This window comes from Motacilla alba, chromosome 10, assembly GCF_015832195.1.
Source record: "Motacilla alba alba isolate MOTALB_02 chromosome 10, Motacilla_alba_V1.0_pri, whole genome shotgun sequence".
Classification (NCBI taxonomy): Eukaryota; Metazoa; Chordata; class Aves; order Passeriformes; family Motacillidae; genus Motacilla; species Motacilla alba.
In genome coordinates, this window is record NC_052025.1 from 7,606,106 (window position 1) to 7,625,313 (window position 19,208).

General features: G+C 41.9%; 2 protein-coding genes across 3 annotated transcripts in view; both read left to right on the plus strand.

Moving 5' to 3' along the window:
- RFX7 (regulatory factor X7) overlaps positions 1–7,735 on the plus strand; it is a 49,723-nt gene extending 41,988 nt beyond the window's left edge. Inside the window, exon 9 of the mRNA XM_038147317.1 lies at positions 405–7,735. Within this exon, the coding sequence (XP_038003245.1) occupies positions 405–3,716 (3,312 nt within the window). The 3' untranslated portion in view covers positions 3,717–7,735. The remainder of the gene's footprint in view (positions 1–404) is intronic.
- Positions 7,736–17,103: 9,368 nt separating this feature from the next.
- The window catches only part of NEDD4 (NEDD4 E3 ubiquitin protein ligase), a 51,163-nt gene continuing 49,058 nt past the window's right edge, over positions 17,104–19,208 (plus strand). Inside the window, exon 1 of one of the 2 annotated variants that reach the window (XM_038146860.1) lies at positions 17,104–17,194. In XM_038146860.1, coding sequence (XP_038002788.1) covers positions 17,150–17,194 — 45 coding nt within the window. In that variant the 5' untranslated portion in view covers positions 17,104–17,149. The other variant, XM_038146861.1, reaches the window with a different exon arrangement.

Consider the following 19,208-nt stretch of genomic DNA (forward strand, 5'->3'; position numbering starts at 1 on the left):
CCTGAGAGTGAGTTTGTATTTAACTCACTTTTGGAACCTTAACACTGAGCAGTGTTTTGAACACATCCTCTCCTCTTTAGCCTTTGTACATCTGTCTTTTTGTCCCAGGTGGTGAAGGATTGTATGAGAATGACCCTTTCATTAGCAGAAGAGCAGACTAGTGTATACACCAGTGCCTCATGCCTTAAAAGTAGAAGGCATATGTCTGTCTACCAATCCTTAGGCAGAGAAATAGAAATTTTCTTGAACAAGTAGAAGAGCTTATTTTGTTTCAAACTATTCCCTAGCTTTGGTGTATTGAGCTATATTTTCTTTCACCTTTGAAATGCTTGAGGCTGAGGTCTTGTGTGGGCTTGGGGGCCTCTCGCTTTGTTACCACACCTTTCCTTTTTCTCTCTTTAAAGGTGCCAAGAACCAGGCAGTTGGTGACTTCTCCAAGTCCTATGGGATCGTCTGATAGCAAGGTCCTGCCGCTCAACGTTCAGGTGGTCACTCAGCACATGCAATCAGTCAAGCAGCCACCAAAGACTCCCCAGAACGTTCCCGCTAGCCCCGTTGGTGACCGCTCTGCCCGGCATCGCTACCCGCAGATTTTACCCAAGCCAGCGAACACCAGTGCTCTCACCATCCGCTCTCCCACGACGGTGCTATTTACCAGTAGCCCAATCAAGACTGTTGTGCCAGCTCCACATGTGAATTCCTTAAACGTGGTCAAAATGACAGCAATATCTCTTGCCCCGAGCAGCAGTAGTGTGCCGGTCAAACAGACGCCTTCAGTTAGCACTAGTGCAGGAGCAGTGGAAGAAGGGAGGACTGGTCCGCAGATCAAAAATGGATCTGTTGTTTCACTTCAGTCTCCAGGATCCAAGCCTAGCACTGCTGCAGCTACACCTGCAGTCAAGATCAAAACAGAACCAGAAGCGTTGCTGGATGAGAACTCTGCACAGGGCCAAGAGAGTTCTGATGTGTCTAAATCCATAAAGGCAACCCCTGACCTGCCTCCTGCACAGCTAATTAGTTTTGAGGCTGCAGACTTGAAGGTTTCAACGGATGATGTCATGGAGCTAAAACCAGGTAAGGGCTGTGATCAGGAAGCTGAAGAAGCAGGGACCAAATATAAGACACAGTCTGATGAAATCACACCAGTTTCTTCAGCAGGCAATAATCAAAGCACTCTTAAGCTCACAGTTGCCAGTCAAAACTTGTCCAGCACCAGCATCAATTCACCTCCTACTGGTGAGTCTATGATTAAAGACAAAACATGCACTAGAAGTCCAAGAAAGCGACAACCTTCCACACTTCAGGATTCCCAGTTACCACCTGTAAAGAAACCACTAGTGGAGCAGTTTACAGCTGGTAATGCTGTGGAGGGTCAAAAAGCTAACAATGTTAAGAAGGCTCTGAAGGTTGGATCATTAGCTAATAGTGACAATACAGCAACGCTTGCTCAAGTTCCCATCAAGGTACCCGTGACAGTACCTGTACCTCCTACAGCTGCTGCAAACTTAGCAACAGACCTTTCTTTGAGCACCAATTTAAATACCTGTGATCCTGCTTTAGAACAGCAGCTTGCATCAGCATCATCTCCAGATATAAAAGTAAAATTGGAAGGAAACTTGTTTCTCATAGAAAATGATTCAAAATCTGATGGCAGCTTTAACCCAAATACATGGCACCATATCACCAAAACCTCTGATTTTGCATCTGTGAATTGTGATCAGCAGCAAGAAATCAGTGTTATGACTATTGCTGGGCACTCTGGCTCTAGTGACTTACAGGAATCCGCGTGGGAGCCGGTGCACTGCGAAGGTATGCAGCAGGATGTGTACAGCCAGCAGTTACAGAGCCAGATCCAGGACTCCTTGGATCAAATACAAGCACAGTCTTCAAATCAGTTACCTCTGCAGTCTGAGCTGAAAGAGTTTGAGCATACAGTCCCTCAGTCAAATGAGAACTTCTTTTCATTTGATGACGACCTTACCCAGGACAGCATTGTGGAGGAGCTGGTGCTCATGGAGGAGCAAATGTCCATGAATAATTCCCATCCTTATAGTGGTTGTCTAGGAATGGCACTTCAGAGTCAGGCTGCAGCTCAAGGAGCTCCCGTATCATCTCATCCAAGCAGCACGCACTTTTACCATTCGATCCACAACAACAGCACTCCAATTCACACTCCCACCCCCACTCCCACCCCGACTCCCACTCCCACCCCGACTCCGACACCCACCTCCGAAATGATTGCTGGATCTCAGAACATGTCTCGAGAGAGCCCTTGTTCAAGGCTGGCTCAGACCACTCCCGTAGACAGTGCCCTAGGAAGCAGCCGGCACACGCCCATTGGCACACCCCATTCCAACTGCAGCAGCAGCGTCCCTCCAAGTCCTGTGGAATGCCGAAACCCATTTGCATTTACTCCCATCAGCTCCAGTATGGCTTACCACGATGCCAGCATCATCTCAAGTAGCCCTGTGAAGCCAATGCAGCGGCCTATGGCTACCCATCCTGACAAAACCAAGCTCGAGTGGATGAATAACGGCTACAGTGGGGTTGGTAATTCCTCGGTTGCAAACCATGGCATCCTTACAAGCTACCAGGAGCTGGTGGAAGATCGCTTCAGGAAACCTCACGCTTTTGCAGTTCCCGGCCAGTCATACCAGTCTCAGCCGCGCCACCACGACACTCACTTCGGTCGCGTGACTCCTGTTTCACCTGTGCAGCACCAGGCAGCCCCTGTCAGTAGCACTACCAAGCAGGAGGGCTTTGCTGTTCCTGCTCCTTTGGACAACAAAGGAACCGGATCATCTCTCAACAACAGTCTGAGATGCCGGAGTGTGAGCCCTGCTGTCCATCGCCAGCGTAATCTCAGTGGAAGCACTGTTTACCCTGTGTCAAATATACCACGTTCTAATCTGACACCTTTTGGAAGTCCAGTGACTCCTGAAGTTCACAATGTATTTGCTAATATCCATGCAGACACCAGTGCCAATAACATAGCACAGAGAAGCCAGTCAGTCCCATTGACTGTGATGATGCAGACGGCCTTCCCGTCTCTTCAGAAACAAACAAACACTAAAAAAATAACCAGTGTGTTGTTAAACAAACTTGATTCTGATAGCGATGATGCAGTGAGAGGTTTGGGAATGAACAACATGCCCTCAAATTACACAGCCAGGATGAATCTCACTCAGATTTTGGAGACATCCACCGCTTTTCCTAGTGCCAACCCACAAAGTATGATCAATTCCAGCACTTCAGTTTATGAATTCCAAACACCAAATTACCTCACAAAAAACAGCAGCACCGATCAGATCAGTTTTTCTTCTGGAGATAACCAAGCACAATCAGACATCGGAGAGCAGCAATTAGATTTTAGCAGCACTGTAAAAGACCTTTTAGGGGAGGACAGTCTGCCAACAAACCAGCAGCTGGTGAATCAGGTGGCATCAGATCTTAATAACGTTGCATCTGTCTTTCCCAGCGACATCAGGTTGTCTTCCGAGCTCTCAGGCAGCATTAATGATCTGAACACTTTAGACACAAATCTACTGTTTGATCCAGGTCGTCAGCAGGGACAAGATGATGATGCTACACTGGAGGAATTAAAAAATGACCCCTTGTTTCAACAAATCTGCAATGAATCCATTAACTCAATGACTGCATCAGGTTTTGAGTGGATGGAGAGTAAGGATCATCCTGCTGTTGAAATGTTGGGTTAATCTTGTTTTATAATATGTATGTAGCACACTGTATCTAAAAGACAGACGTATTGTATTTGTCTTAATGGAAGTGCCTCCCGCAGCAGAAACACTTGCTATGTATTGTGGCATTTTTAAAAAAAGTTTGCTGTACCTGTTGCTCATTCTTCAGTAAGGAAAAGGCAGTCTTACCAATTTTAAACAAATCTCTGAAGGTGATGGGCTATCAAAGAGCCAGTATTAAAATTTGAATTTTGGAGTGTTTCCCATTCAACATTTCTTGTTTTAGCAAATAAAGAAGTGGTTAATGGCAGCCAGTAATGACAGCTATGGTTGATGCTTTGGGAGGGTTTTAATTCAAGCTTGTTAGTAGGCTTTCCATACTTTGTATTGGATATTACTTCTTAGTAGGTGATCTTTACTGACCTTTGTCATTCAGGTTTGAAATGCAGGATGCCTGCAGGTAGGTAAGGTGGTGGGGAGTGGGCACAAGTGGACCAGGTGACATGCAGATGCCTGATCATTGTGTAGCTGTCTGGAGCACTGCTCAATGGTGAACTTCAGGAAATCTCTGTAGCATTGGTGCCACTGACATCTCCAGTAAAACACAGAGATGGGAGAAGCTAACAGGAATGATCAAGGAAAAAGATGCACTAAATTTTTTTATTTAAGAGAAATAAATCTATGTAGTTATTTTATCCATTAATATTCATGACGTACTTGATATTTTAGTTCTCATGTCAATGTTTTTATATTAGGTAAAATTAATGCAAAAAGATTTTGAGCACTGAGATTTAATCTAGGCATAACCCGCATATTTTAAAGTGATAGGTACTGTGTATCAATGCTAGAGAAGGAACATGATCTTTTCCCTCTTTTTTCCTTTTTTTTTTTTTTTAATAGAGAGCTGCTGGAGCTCATTAAAATACTGTTTCTAAAAGCTTTTTTTTTTTGAGGTTGCTCTTTCCTAACCTAGTGGAGGGCACAGGAAGATGTTAATTTTCTCTATTTCAGTAGGTTGAGCCTTTCTGTCTTTCTTGTTCAACGTCTTTCTCTCAAACAAAAGATTATTAAAATATTAGAAAATGTGGTTAATCTAAAAATATTTCATGTAGAGCCATAATACTGCCAGGCACTTTACAGATAAACAGTAAGACATGTGATCATTCTTTTGGTAAAACTTCTTTTAGAAGTACTTACTGTTTTAGAAGCCTGAATTCAGTTTTCAAAAGTGATTTGACAGGGTTGATGAATCTTTTTTTTTTTTTTAAGGAAAAAAATGCTGCCCCTGTGGATAATGAGAATTAGACTCCTGTCTCATTGGTTCAGTCAAACCAAAAAGACCTTCTGTTTTATCAGCATGGCATACATGGATCCCTAATGGTCAAAAGAGAGAGGTATTTACCCAGCTATGGCCTTGATGCTAGATAGAGGACTTTCAGAGGCAGATTTTTACAAAAGAAGTGGTGCACTGAGTATGCTACAATACTATCACTTAAGCCTGGTATGAAATGGATTACTTTTCCTGTGACCTGACAGAAAGTAGAAAATAGAGCAGGAAAAAATTTTCTTCTTTTGCATTTCTTTGATGAGTGGTCATAAATTTACGAAGGGGGAGGTTCAGTAAACCCCCCCTAGATTTCTCTAAGGGGAAGATGCTCAGATTTTTCATGTGATTAGTGTTTTTCTTTAAGTGACTTGGTGGTCTTCTGTTTCTTCAGTTTTTTTTAATTACTTGAGATCCCAGTACTGGTCAATTTTTTTGGCAGTGCTGATTCAACTTGTGCTGCTGCATTGGCACTGGAGGTGCTGGTATATCATGGCTTCTCTTGCCCTTGCCCCAGTTCATCACCAGTTTATGGCTTCTTCTGCAAGGACAAACAGGTGTGCCAAGTAATAGCACCTTATGGGGGCCTGATTTCACTGTGCTTGCATCAGAAGTTTGGCCGCTTCATCAGGAGCGAACCTGGAGAGTTCTGATCCCTCCTTGAAGCACAAGGATGTTGTGATAATGTGGTTTGCTTTAAGACCAAGTGACACTTCCGAGGTGATGGGGAGGAGACTAAAAGCTGCATAGTAACCTTCTGCTTGTTGTCCTGCCAGGTGTCTGTCAGTAAGACTTGAACCATTTGTCTTGTAGACTAAAGTTGCTGAAGGAGGGCTTGAATCCTGTACTTGCCCATGGCCTTTTGAGAGGATGTGTTGAACATCCTCCCAGCCTGGTAGGAGGATGGGTCTGAGAGACACTCAGCACCTTTTTGTTTCTGTTTCCTGACCCTGTGTGAAGTGCCAGCACTACTGTGAATAGGTGAAACCTGCTTCGATGAAGGGGGAGGGTCCCTTCCAGCTCAGCTCTTGTGTGACTCTGACTCGGTGCCAGCTGCAGGAGGAGCTGCCCGGGTGCTGGAGCAGCCCCTGTTCCATGGTGGGCTGGCTCACCTCGGGTTGCAGACACTGACACTGAGGGGTGCTTGGGGGAAGGAAGGTTTAGCCTAACTGCTACTTTTTTAAAGAAGATTTCTCACAAAAGCAGAAGTAGATTTAAAGTTGATGCATTCTAAATTATGCAGCCATCACCAAAGGTTTTTAAAAGTGCGTTTAAAATTCTCTTTAAATGCAAGCATTATATTGGGCCTAACATGTGACTTAATTAGCAGAAATATTCTATAATCACTGGGTTTAAAGCAAATACATGTTTAATTTTGAAAGTATTAAATTTGATAAGAATTGTTTCAAGTAAAATCCAAGGCACAGGCACAGCTTTGTACATTGGTATGTATCATTCTAGAGATGTTTGTGTGTTGGTGTTATAATTAATGTTAGGTCCCTGTACTTAGTGCTAGTTAGTTCTTTATGATACATTGAGACAGAGCACTACTGCACACCAAAGTATGCAATACCCAAAGGAAAATTCTGTGATCCTAACAAATGGAAGCCTGTCTTTGTCAGATACTCCAAAACTTTGAATTTGAGACAGTTCTGACCCCTTGTTTACATTATTGGCTTCCTACTAACATAAGAAATAAATTATTTTGATAGCAGTTTTTGCTAAAGTATACAAACTAGTGAATTTGTACCCTGTGTACAGTATTGCAGCAAACACTTTAAATTTGATTGCTTGGTTAGTCCAGCAAACTTTCTGGGTTCATATATTGCACTAAAATTCTGTTGAACCTGTGGCAGGCACATTCCTTAGGATAAATGCAACAAATATGGCCCACAGATTTAAAAAAAAGGCAAAATGAAAAAAAAAACTTTTTAATGTGTTTCATTATTAAAAGGCAAAATGTCATTAAAAGTGACAGGTGAAATTGTCTTATGTAGCAATGTGCATTGATCTCAATGAGATATTTCTATTTTTGATTCTCTTACATGAGAATATTGCAGCAGGAAAAATTAAGTTTAGTTTGCTTCACCATGTTAATACATGATCACAAAACGTGCATGAGTGTTAATGACTTAATCTTGTACAGTACTAGATATATTCCTGTAACCACTTTTATTTTTTTTATTCTTTTGCTGTATTGAAGCTGGTTCAGTGTTAACCAGGTGAGCATAGTTATTCACAAGTTATTTACTTTTTTATGTTAACTAATTCAGCTTAGTTATTGTTGAATATGTTCCTTTCTTGGATTATTTTTTATTGTTCTGGTGTTGAAAAACATTTTTGCATCATTTTATCATGATAAGAATTCATGAAGTAAATAATTTGCAAATAATTGCAATAAGCACTGACTTCCGAACTGAAAAGAAGGAAAGTGTTTCTTGTGCAGTGCATCTGAGGATCATATAATAGTCTTGTACTATACTGTGCTTTATTTACTGCACCATAAGGAAAGAAAAATCCCTGTTCCACATTTTCATTTAGTGCAGGAAATCCAGTTTCTCCCCTCTTCCCCAGTGTTTTGTTGTCTGTTGTACTGCTGAAACTACAGTAGTTGAATATTGCAGTAGCATTTCAGTTATTTTTTTTATTGAAAGTGCTCAAAAATTGTTTTTTAAATGTTTTCAAAAACAATAAAAACATTTTGTATTAAAATTATTTCTGGAGTTTTTTCTTTATATGGGAAATGTGCTTTAGGGCTGGCCTAAAATACAGAACTTTGTTGTTTGTGTGATGACAGATGACAGCTGCCTGGTTGACCCTTGCTGCAATTGCTGAGCCCAGTAAAGCTGAGTGTGAAGGTGAATCTTCCTTGCTGGGGTGCCTTGGTCAGACTTAGCCCAAGTGTTGGTTTCATGCCTGGGTGCTAGCTCTTGCTGTTGTGACATCTGACATCCCATTGCTGGTGTTGCCATCCACTGTATTGGTGCTTGCCTGGTTTTGTTTTCCCATATTTGCAAGGCATTCCTACAAGATAGTGTTAGTGTGGCTTGAGTTGCTGACATAAAGGAGAAATGTGTGCTTTGATCTATGGAGTCCTGTACTTGGATTGTAAAATTGTAAACCCATCAGTGTGCCTAGCACAATCTGTGTGAACGGGATGGAAAGGCATTGTCACAGAGCAGGAACTGGCTACAAAAAAGGAGAGGATAGATATTCAGATTTTCATGCCAAAGAGCTAGCACTTATTCAGACTTAGACTACATCCCAGACTGTAGAGGTGCTGAGATGAGCTGGCAGGTGACAAGATTTGATGTTTGCACAAAATCCCTTAGGCTCTTCAACAAAGAAAAAGAATTGTCACAGAGACTTAAGACAACATAAATGAAAGAGAATCAGAAAGATATGAATTTACCAAATCATGGGAAGAAATACTGTTAATATATCTCACTGCATTCTAAACATGCTTTCCAAAGAGTTCTCAATGAACAATTGACAGACACCCTTTATGTTCCACAGTCATAAAAAATGCAAATAAAAAACTCCCAAGGTATGAGATGGAATATAATGTAGGAGATAATAGAAGGATACTTTAGAAATTGCTGATTCACCTGAAGTAATAATGGGTTTTAATTGGAACCTCTCAGCTGAAAATTTGAAAGAATTTGTCTTAATGGATAGTAAAAAAGATCAAAATAACAAACAAATCTGTGAATGGAAATGTCCTAACATGAAAGATTTAAGAAGCTAGAAATCTTGGAACTGAAGTCATGAGCTTTGTAGGTTTCCAATTATTAGATGTTTATGTGCTTAATAAAGACATCCAGAGGAAGTCCTAAACAATTGCTTTGAAATATTTTTATATCTGCAGAAATACAAATCTGTATGTGTGAATGCAGCTGGTATTCCAGTAAACAGAATTCCACCTCTGGGGTTAGGGATTGCTGTGTCAAATGAGGCAGTGGTTCATGTAGTCCATACAGTGAATCTGGCAACTGATACCTCTTCTTTAGAGCAGACCTGCATTATTATGTGGTCACAGAAGAAATGGCCTCTTTGGAAACTGTTCTAGACTCAAGAGAGAGAAGCGCCATCTGAAGTCAGTCAGAGTTAACCAATGCTTGCATCTTGCTGCTCTCCTCCCTCTCTTAAAAATGGTACAAGTTAAGCTTGGATAAGGAGATAAAATTGAAGAAAAATATATAGTGAGGCTTACAAGTTGGAGCAACACTGGGAAGTTATTCCAAACTTAAGGAAGGAGCAGGGACCTGACTGAATGCTTAAGATGTTTCTGAGTTGGGATTCACAGAATAGTTAACTATTAACCTGAATGTGCCCAGGCCTGGGCTATGCTGTCCTTGTGTTGTGCTGTGTTTGTCCTCTGGCTGCAGGGAAACCTTGGCCAGGTAGCCACAACAGCAGAGCCTCTAGGCAGCTCCCACTCAGTGCTGGCAATGATGCCACTTGTGTGTCCTTGCCTTTCATCTGAAAATGCAGCTGGAAGTTCTCATGTGAACATCCTTTCTGCTTGACCTTTGAAGTAGTGAGCAGATTTCTGGTAGGAAAATCTTGTAAAAACTCAAATAAGGAGGTGGCCTTCCATGGGCAAGATGTGTGTGTGGACTGGAGGCCCACTCTGTGCTGCACAGTTGGGGGATCTGAAGGGATGTGAGCCTGTCTGTACTGTCCTCTGTAGTGCCCACTCCAGCAAATGACGTTTTAACCATTACTTCACAGGGTCTGAGTGCCTTTGTTACTGCTTTTGTAACAAACCAACACCTTCTAGTGCATAGTTAACATTACCTGATGAAATTGCAAATCTTTCTGTTTCTTTTGCTTTTCCTACTGAACTTGTTAAAAAAAGAGAAAGGGGTGAAATACAAACTCAGGAAAGCCAGATTAATTAAGTCAGAAGTGAACTGAGGACATGAAAAAAATTGTTTAGAAAGCAATTAGTGCTAAAAAGACAGCTGTTATCTTGCAGATTACAGTGTTCAAATACCCCAAATAAAAGACTATCTTGATATAATGCAGAATATATAACTGAATTATTATAGTTCGTGATAGGTCATAACATTTCTGCCATGTGCTTTGGATACATAAGGAATATCCTACTAGTGATGCAAATACTTGAAATGTGTTGGAACATTTGCATATCTATTCTCCAATGGCTTTGTCGTGCCTCCTCCTGAGTCCGTTCTTCCTGGGCCTGCCTACCCATTTTCTATATCTGGTAATACCTCAGTTCTGAAATCATTAAAAGGCTCCATTTTTGTCCCTGTGGCTCATCTTTTCTCTGCTGTCAGCTTCCTTTTAAATAAACTGCTTTCATATGGATTATGATAAGTTATGTATCATTGGAATTTTGCCTATCCACACTACCTAATTAGATGGTGCCTATTAGAATAAAATTTCAGTGGATCTCAAGCTGCTGGTTCAAGTAATGTTAGCAGTATGCTAGAGATCCAAAGCATACGCTGCTGTTTGTGTAGGGGGGTTTTGAGTCAAATGTTAAAATTGTACTTGAAAAATTGGCCCAAGGACTGAAATGAGTCTCAGCAGTTTGTGAGCTTCATTTTAACCTACCTATGCGTACAAGGGGCCACTTTTTGATGGAACTGTTTTTAAAGTTGTATATGTATTATGCCAAATAAGCTAAATGTGCTTTTAAAGCCTTCATATGTGGTGACATTAGGAAGAAGAAGATTCATTGGAAGCTGAAAATACATTTTTATTTCTTCAGGGGTTGATAGCCTTATATTCACTTCTTAACTTATTGGTAGTGGATTTTTGTGATGACTAACCAGAACAGGGTATTATTACCTGACTGCTGCTGGAGCTGAGTCCATTTGTAACTTCAGGTTTTTGAAGCACTTGTGTGGAGGAGGTAGCTAGTGGGAAGAGAAGCTGTCCTTGCAGCCTTCCTCAGGTAGCCAACCCACCTATGGCTTCAAATCAGTACTTCTCAACATACTTACTTTAGAGAGCTCTTGGGCTCTCTCTTTGCAAATACTCTTCTTTTGTTTCTAGTATGGATGGGAAAACACAGCACTGTAACTTATCCTACATTATAAATTAACTGATAAGGACTTGGTCATCTCCTTTCCCTATCAAGAATACCCTTGAGTGTTCTGTTTGCCTGCTCTGTATCAGTACTTCAAAAGGACACTTGTTCCAAGGGCTATGATAATAATTTCCCAGAGGGATCATGCCCAAATCCTCCTTGCTCTGAGACAAGAAGAAACATTTTGAAATGTGTTGTTTAAAAAGCTGCGTATAAGCAATGATTAATTCTGACTGGAAAAAAATTCTCCTTGATTCTATTTCAAATTGCTTTGAAAAATTAAAACCATCTTTCCTGCTACATATGTATAGATGAGAATGATGATGAAGTGCCTGTGGCTAAGAGGCCCTGCTCAAAGGTTCTTGGTTCTTGCACCAAAAGCATGATTAAAATCTTCTCTGACAAGGATTAATTGTCTAACATAGGGGCCTAAAATGGCTGTCTCTGAAAAAGCAAAATAGCAGATCTCAGTGCTGCCTAATAAGGAATTGCTCGAGACCTGTTATGCTGCACATAACTTTAAATTACTTCAGAGCTTTAGGAATTATCTGAGGTTAACTTTTTATCAAAAACAGTAGCTGTATAATAATAGGAGGATATTTGTATTTCCCTTTGCTTTTGGCAGAGGTAATACTCTAATCATTAATAAATATAATTTTACAGCATCCACAAAGCCCTACATTCTTGTCAGTCGGCCTGGTTTTTAGGAGTACCTTCTTGTGGGATTACTTTCTATGCCAGCCAGACCTGAAGATATGTGGACATTTCTTGGATGGTGTGCTATTAAGTGTAGTTTGGTATTATCAGTAATTAATTCCCAGTGACAAAACTGTCAAGATCATTGGAAGCCAATCAGTGGACCAAGGATAGCATATTGAGAATCTGTGTACTCAAAAGTATTTGAACATTAAAAGCACCTCAGAAGTAATTCAAACCAACTAATAACAGGAATTATTTACTATTCCCATTTTCCTAAAGAAGTAAGAGAGAAACACTAAGAAGGAGCATCTTGTGTGAAACTGAGATGTGGGAAGATGGCAGTGCATTAGTGATGCTCAGTCACACGCCATATCAGAACACAGCTTCTCCTGGTCTTAGCAATGTTTTAGGTACTGGCAAAGAGGATATAGCACATACTTCATACACATATGGAGAAAGATACTCTCAAGGTATTTAAAGAAGAAAAGCCCTAATATGTAATCCCTGGAAAGTTCTTACTTCTCTAACGTTGTGATGGGTTGAGCTGTTAGTAAAAATATCCGTAAGTAGTGTGTTAAACATGGGATCACTGGTGGATAATTTATCTGGGAGCAGTTGACTGGAGCTCATCACTTCAGGGTTCTGTTCTGGCAGCTCTCCTCCCCCTCAAGCTGAAAATAGAGAGAAAAAGATGACATCTGAGTGGTGGTGATTCAGACAAGTGTTTACCATTTCATTCAAATGCATATGCACAAAATGAGTATGACATTCCACCTCCACTATAGCTGCTCTTCCTACTATGCAGGTTTGCTCATCAAGACAGAGATATTTCCAAAAGAAATTGCTTGTAAACTGTTATACAAGTCACAAAAATTAGGAAAAACATTTTGTATATCTTTCTCTTCTACCCTATGAGAGTTGGAGAGCTCAGCATCCTTCCTGGGAAGCAGGGAAGAAGGGAGCTGGCCCAGAGCAGGTGTTGGTGCCTGGAGAACACAGGCCCACGCTTGGAGAGCAGTGTTAAATTTTGTCTGCAGGTTGCCCTGGAAAGGAGCTACTTGAGCAGAGAATTTCTGGTTCACATCTGGTCTGTCCCTGAGTGATCGTCACACCTTGCTGTCATCCTGCAGGAGCAAGTAGAGCTGCAGGGCTTGAGACTGCTGGAGGCAGTGGCTTGGCTTCAGGCCACCAGAAAGCACATGTATCCAAACAAGGACATGTTTGCTTTTAAGGGAAAGAAGAAAAGGAGAACAGAACCTGTGACTTTGGAGAACTGAGAGTGAAAAGGAGCAGGAAGGGGCTGATGAAAACCTGCAAATGTGCTGAAAGCAACCCAGTTGCAATGCAATGCAGAGACAGGTGCCAGCCTGGAGTGACTACCAGACTGAAGTCCTTGCTTACAAAATATAAATATAAGCCTTCATGTTTGGATCAGTTTTGCATCTCGTTGTCATGGTGTTTGAAATCAGTATTAATTGCCAGGATCTAGCCTGCATTTAACTGTGAAGCCAACAAGAGTGTTACGTCTTGGGCTCTTAACTCCATCTCTGCATTGGTCTCTTTACTGAGAAATTGCCTTAATAGTAAAGAAATTGAGATTATTAGGATTACCAATAGGTGTTTACTTCTCTTAGTCATAGCAATGACTCATGACCAATATAATTTTTCTATTAATTCCCTGTTGTACACAGTTTTCCATTTACCTATCACTGTGACATTGTGAGTGGTTCATAACATTTTCAATTGTATGACTCAGTAGAACAAATGACAATAGGACAAAAATCTGTTTCTGCTGCTTGCGTTTTTTTTGTTTTGATTTTTGGGGTTGGTTTGTTTGTTTGTTGGGTTTTTTGTTTTGTTTAGTTGCAGTTAAAATGACTTCTATTCCTTTCGTTTAAAGGAAGACCAGCAAAGATAATTTGTTATTAATATAGATAATTATATTAATAATAATATATTAATAGATAATTTAGTTTGATTTAAAATCCTCTGTAGCAAAAGGGTATCCTACATTTACTAAGTTAAAACATACTTTGGTGTCACTGGATGTCCTAGCTTTTATCACTTAACCATCACTATAGTTAACATATATTCTTAAATGAAAGGCTATTGTGATAATCCTTTGGAATTCTGAAACAAATGTCCTTTACATATCATTTCCTCCTTTAAAAGCAAACACTGCTTTGTTGGGTTTTTTTTTCCAAAGTAATTCAGTATTATGGTGTACGGATTCTCTTTGGCCTAGGAAAAGCATTTATGATAAAGAAAGACACAAACCATATTACCATAAATGTATATAAAATTCAAACCACAAATTGAATCAGGATGACTGCCTTCATCTTAGAGATGGAATTTTTTTTAAACTTTATAAATTTTTGATCTTTCATGGGACTGAAAGTTAATTTAGATGGCAAGAGAAGTCAAATTTGTTACCAGATAAGAACTCACTATTGGGCTATACTAATGAGATAAAATATTAACAGATTTTTAATGGTATGGATATACAAAGTGTTCCATTGCACTTAGATTATCCAAATTCAGGTTATTCTCTGCAACTGAAAATCAATTATTTGCTTTCAGAAGAGCTCTCTTCCACTAATAGTTTGTAATAGCATAACACCATAAAATACTACATGCTGGAGATATATATCTAACATAAGAACTGAATGTTTATTAACATATCATGGTTTATGTTCCCCCATTTTTAAGTAAAAGAATAATTTGGGTGGAGTGATAGATATCTTGCTGGAATATTGGAGATAACTATTGATCCCACTGAAAATGCACATAGACCTTTCCTTAATATATGGATGCCTCTGGGTATCAAACCCAGAACACAAGTTCTGTGTTTCAGACCTGTTCATAGCAGGTCATCTGCTTATGGGTACAGGCATTGACTAACTCATATTCTCAGTCAGTGGTCTTTCCACAAAAAAAAAAAAAAAGAGTGAGTGCTGTGTTACTCTGCTACTTAAAAAATGAAATATAACAAAATGAGTATGTTAATGTCCTGTTGTAAATTTCAAAAGGACGTTATTTTAAATTTCAAAGTTATTGAAATGACACATTACTTAAAATTTAATGTTTGAGTTTTGATGTCCTACAGAAAAGCCCAATAAGTAACACACTAATAAAACATTCACAATAAAACCTTTATTAAACAGGACTTTGGGATGCTTCTTCTTATAGCCTTTACTGTACAGAAAAGCTGAGACTGAGACTGCAGAAAGGCAGGCAGAGTTCTGGCTAGTGACAGTAATGTGTAGTAAGATATTTACAGGGAGAAATAAAAGAGTATCTTTTAATTGACTACAATTAGGAAAAAAATTAACAAAAAACCTCAGCTGTGAGCTTTTGGGGCTCTGATGCTTTGACTTAGTTTGTACACTCTAGCAGAGTATGAAACAGCACTGCAAAACCCAGTGTTCATGTTTGACAGCCACAAACCTACATGCTTTTTCTAGCAAGCTGTAACCACAATTTACTAATCATCATTATACTCAATCCCAGGAAAAACTGCACCTGAAGTCATGCCTGTTGTAACTTAGGCAGATTTTCCTTCCTTGGCTGTTACCCAGAAACTTCAATTTGGACACACCGCTAAACTTGTGCTGGAAGACTGATGCAGGCAAAGCTGAGCCTGAGGAATTGGAAACTTTGGGTGTCCAGAGGGTCTATTCAGAAACAGAAGATGGCTGTTAATTTTGAAATACCCAGAAACTTTTCCGGGTCTTATTTTCCAAATTGTCTTGGTTGGTCTTAAAACATTGTTTCCCTGAGTAAATCTACCAGTTCATATGAAGCCACTTGTCCAAATGCCACTTTGCCTGTTTGCAAGACACTCACCTGAATTTTCATAGCTAATACCCTACACTGATTCTGGGACACGCACAAACTGATGTTGATACTGAGAATGCATTTCCTTGGAGCATCTGGTTAGGCTCTGGAGAGCATGAGTGTGTGTGTGCTAATGGGCACAGGTTTGCCTGAGTCTTTCTGAGGAGGCGTTACCTGCGTGTTCTGTGGTTTGCTTGGGGCACAGTCCAAAGAGCTGAGCCTGGGTCTGTGTTTGTTTTGGAAAGGGAAGAGTTTCATCAGATGATGATGGCAGAAATAGGTCACCCAAAGTGTGAGGGGCCAGGTTGGATCAGTTGAAAGGTGACGAAAACCCTGGTTCCTTGCCAGTACAGGTGCTGCTACACTTGTTTGTTGTTAGTGACCAGTGATTTTCAACATGTTCATCCTACGAGGGAGGTATGTTCTCTGCACTCCCAAACTGTGCAGTGCCTGGAGGAGCTTGGCCTAGGCTTGTAGAAAGGCTCATGGATACAAAGCTCAGAATAAACCACTCTATTTACAGCTTTTTTAGCACAGCTCTTGCTGTTGTTCTCTGCCTGCTGGAAGGGTGGGTGGTCAGGGAGGGATTCCTGAGGGATTGATTCAAAGGCTTGCATGGGGCATGGGGGGCAAGCAGATTTTTTTCTCGAGAAAAGTCTTGACAACATCGTTGTTTTGATTTCAGACTTTTTTTTTTTTTTTCTGTTCTCTGGCATTCTCCTCGCTTGGATGTTATGTCAGGTCATCTCCTCACACAGCTGGGACTTCCTTCCTCCTCAGAGCACCCTGGAAGGCAGCACTGCCTCATCCTGGCGGGAAAAGTCCTTTTTTCCTCTCACTTTTCCCTAAATTTTTGCAATTTCATGTTCCTCGAGTACGAGGGGTTAGGCAAGAGCTCCATAGCTTGGGTCTGGCCCTCAGAGGTGCAAAAATAATCTCAAGCTGCAGTAGGAGAGGTTTAAGTTAGACACTCGGAAGAATTTCTTCATAAAAAGGGTGATTAGATACTGCCCAGAGAGGTTGGTAGAGTCACCGTCCCTGGAGGTATTTAAGAAAAGACTGATCACTTGGTGCCATGGTCTAGCTGACACGATGGTGTTCCGTCGTATGTTGTACCCGATGAACAGGGGTCTTTCTAAATATAATCGATTCTGCGATTCTGTGAAGAAAGACTTCGACAGCGTAAACCACTAGGAAACATTTTAGAAAGGCGCCGTTATCCCGCCGCGGCCCTGGGTAGGGCTGCCGAGGAGGGCAGGGCGGAGCACGGCGCGGCGCCTGAGGGGCGCTGGGGCTGAGGGCGGCGGCCGCGCGCCCCCTCAGGCTGCCCACGCGGCGCGTGTCTCCAGGCGGGGCGCGGAGCGGTAGCCAATCGAAAGGCGTCGCCTGCACCCGGGTGGGCGGGGCCGAGGCTCCGCACACCAATCAGACGATGGGGAGAGTAGCGGGGCGGAGCCGGGGCGGGGGCGGGGCGGGGCCCAGGGCGGGGCGTAGGTAAACACGGCGGCGGGGGGCGCGCGCCGTGCGGCCATGGCGGCGTCTCCTGCGGAGGTGCTCGGGCTGCCGGGCGAGGAGGTGAGCGAGGCCCCGGGCCGCCCCCCGCTGCCCTCTCCGCGGAGCCGGGCGGCGGCTTCTCCGCGGGGCTGAACGCCCTGCGCGGCGGCTATTCCCTGCGGACCTGCTGCGGTGTGGCGCGGGGCGGGGGAGCGGGGTGAGGCGATGAGGGGGGTTCCGGCGGGATCGGCGCCCCGGTGCCGGCTGCCCTGCGCCGCGGCCCGCCGTAAGGTGGCGGCTGCCGTGCCGTCTAGCACCGGCATTCCTGCCTTCGCCCATTGGAAGCTGTGGAGCCTCCTCTATGGACGGAGGGATCCGCGTGCGCTCGCAACTTCCTCGTGACGGAGTGAAGCGGGATTTCTTCTCCCTCCGCTCTCTTCCCGGTACCGAGGAATCGCGTCTTTGTTCCGGGCTTTGTCACAGGCGGCGTGACAGGAGCGGTGCGTGGATTAGAGCGGTGCAAATGGTGGAGCGGTGCCTGAGCGATGGGGCTCATCCCAGCACTGCCGTTAGCGGGAGTGTGGAAACCTGTCTGCGTGTCAGTCTTTTTTGCAATAAACCCGTGGGTGACTGAAAGTGACTCCTGCCGTGGCCTCTGTCCTCAGGTCGTAGTTCCTGAGCACGTGGATCTTTTGGAAGGTGGCTGGGGCTGGTGTACCTGTTACTGGGTGTAAGTGGCAGACAGGTGGGGGTGGCTGTTTCGTTGTAACAGAGGCTTGTGCGTGGGCTGCAATATTATGGAATAGTCAGCTTTATCAAGAAGAAGGAAAGTCAGGATTTTTTTTTAATTTTTGTTTTTAAATTGCAGATACAGGAAGACCAAAAGCAGTATCTCTGAAAGCTGTTTGGTGACCTGTGTGAAATGTCAGTAATTTTGTTTTTGAGCCAACAGGATACTTTACCGAGATTGTCTTTAATCAGCTCTTTTTTGTGTTCAGGCAGTGATGATCTCTGTGTCAAGGCATACTTGTTGCATCCATAATAGGAATTCGGTTTGTTAAAGCTCTAAAATACTATTCCTTTTCTTGTTAGCTTAAGTCTCTTTCTCAAGTTGTGCTTTATTTCTGGAGAAGTAACTATAAAGCTCTTGAATGACTTTCTTTCTTCATCATAGTATTTGGATTACATAGGATTTCTAATACAAAATTAGCGCTCCATACTGCAAGGGTTGCATAACACTTCCTATTGCAAGATCCTGTTTTCATTTGCTAGTAACTTTCTGAGGCTATGTAGTTGTACTAAAAGATTCCATGCCTTAGGCTCTCTATTTTAACATTGTTAAGCTTTGTTCGGTTTAGCTGCTTTGTAGCCTCCATTGCTATGATGAAAATATTTTGAAATCTGCTTAGAATTTAACAATTCTGATCTTTCCTCGATCTTTTTGAGCATAAATAAGTTCCTTTGGAACTGGGGAAAGGGGGAAAAAGCATGTAAAAATCCATTAGATCTAACATCTGTAATTCAAAAGCTTAGCCAAACTTTTTCAAGTGACATAATGTGAAAAGTGCAGTTTGTTTATGCTCAGAGACTTTAATATTCAGTGGGTGCATACTGATTTGTGTGTAAAGAACTTGCTCAGTTATCTCCATAGTTTGCATGTGAGATGCTGCATGCACAAATGACAAAACAAATTATCTTATGGTTACAAGAAAACTGCTCTGCTAGCTGCTCTTGCCTAGGATACAAGAATGGAAAATAGAGTTCTCCCTCCTTGGATGGTCTTCTGTCTTCACAGAGTTTAAGTCTGGAAGATTGTATACACAGAATCACAAGAAAAACATGGTCAGAAACACAAGTCGTATTGAAAGTATCATCAAGGACTTTTCTGTTGTCCCCCCACGTTGTTTTGCAGTCTTGTCACAGTCTGTCTGCACACTGCTGCTTTCCCAGGGCTGCTCTGGGACCTGCTCTGCAAGATGGTGTAAATCAGAATTGTCTAATAAAAGAAAATAATGTTATCTGCAAAACCTCTTGTTGCAGCTTTTGGGTATGATCCTATGGTAAATATAACAATTATAAATAAATTGCTGTTCAG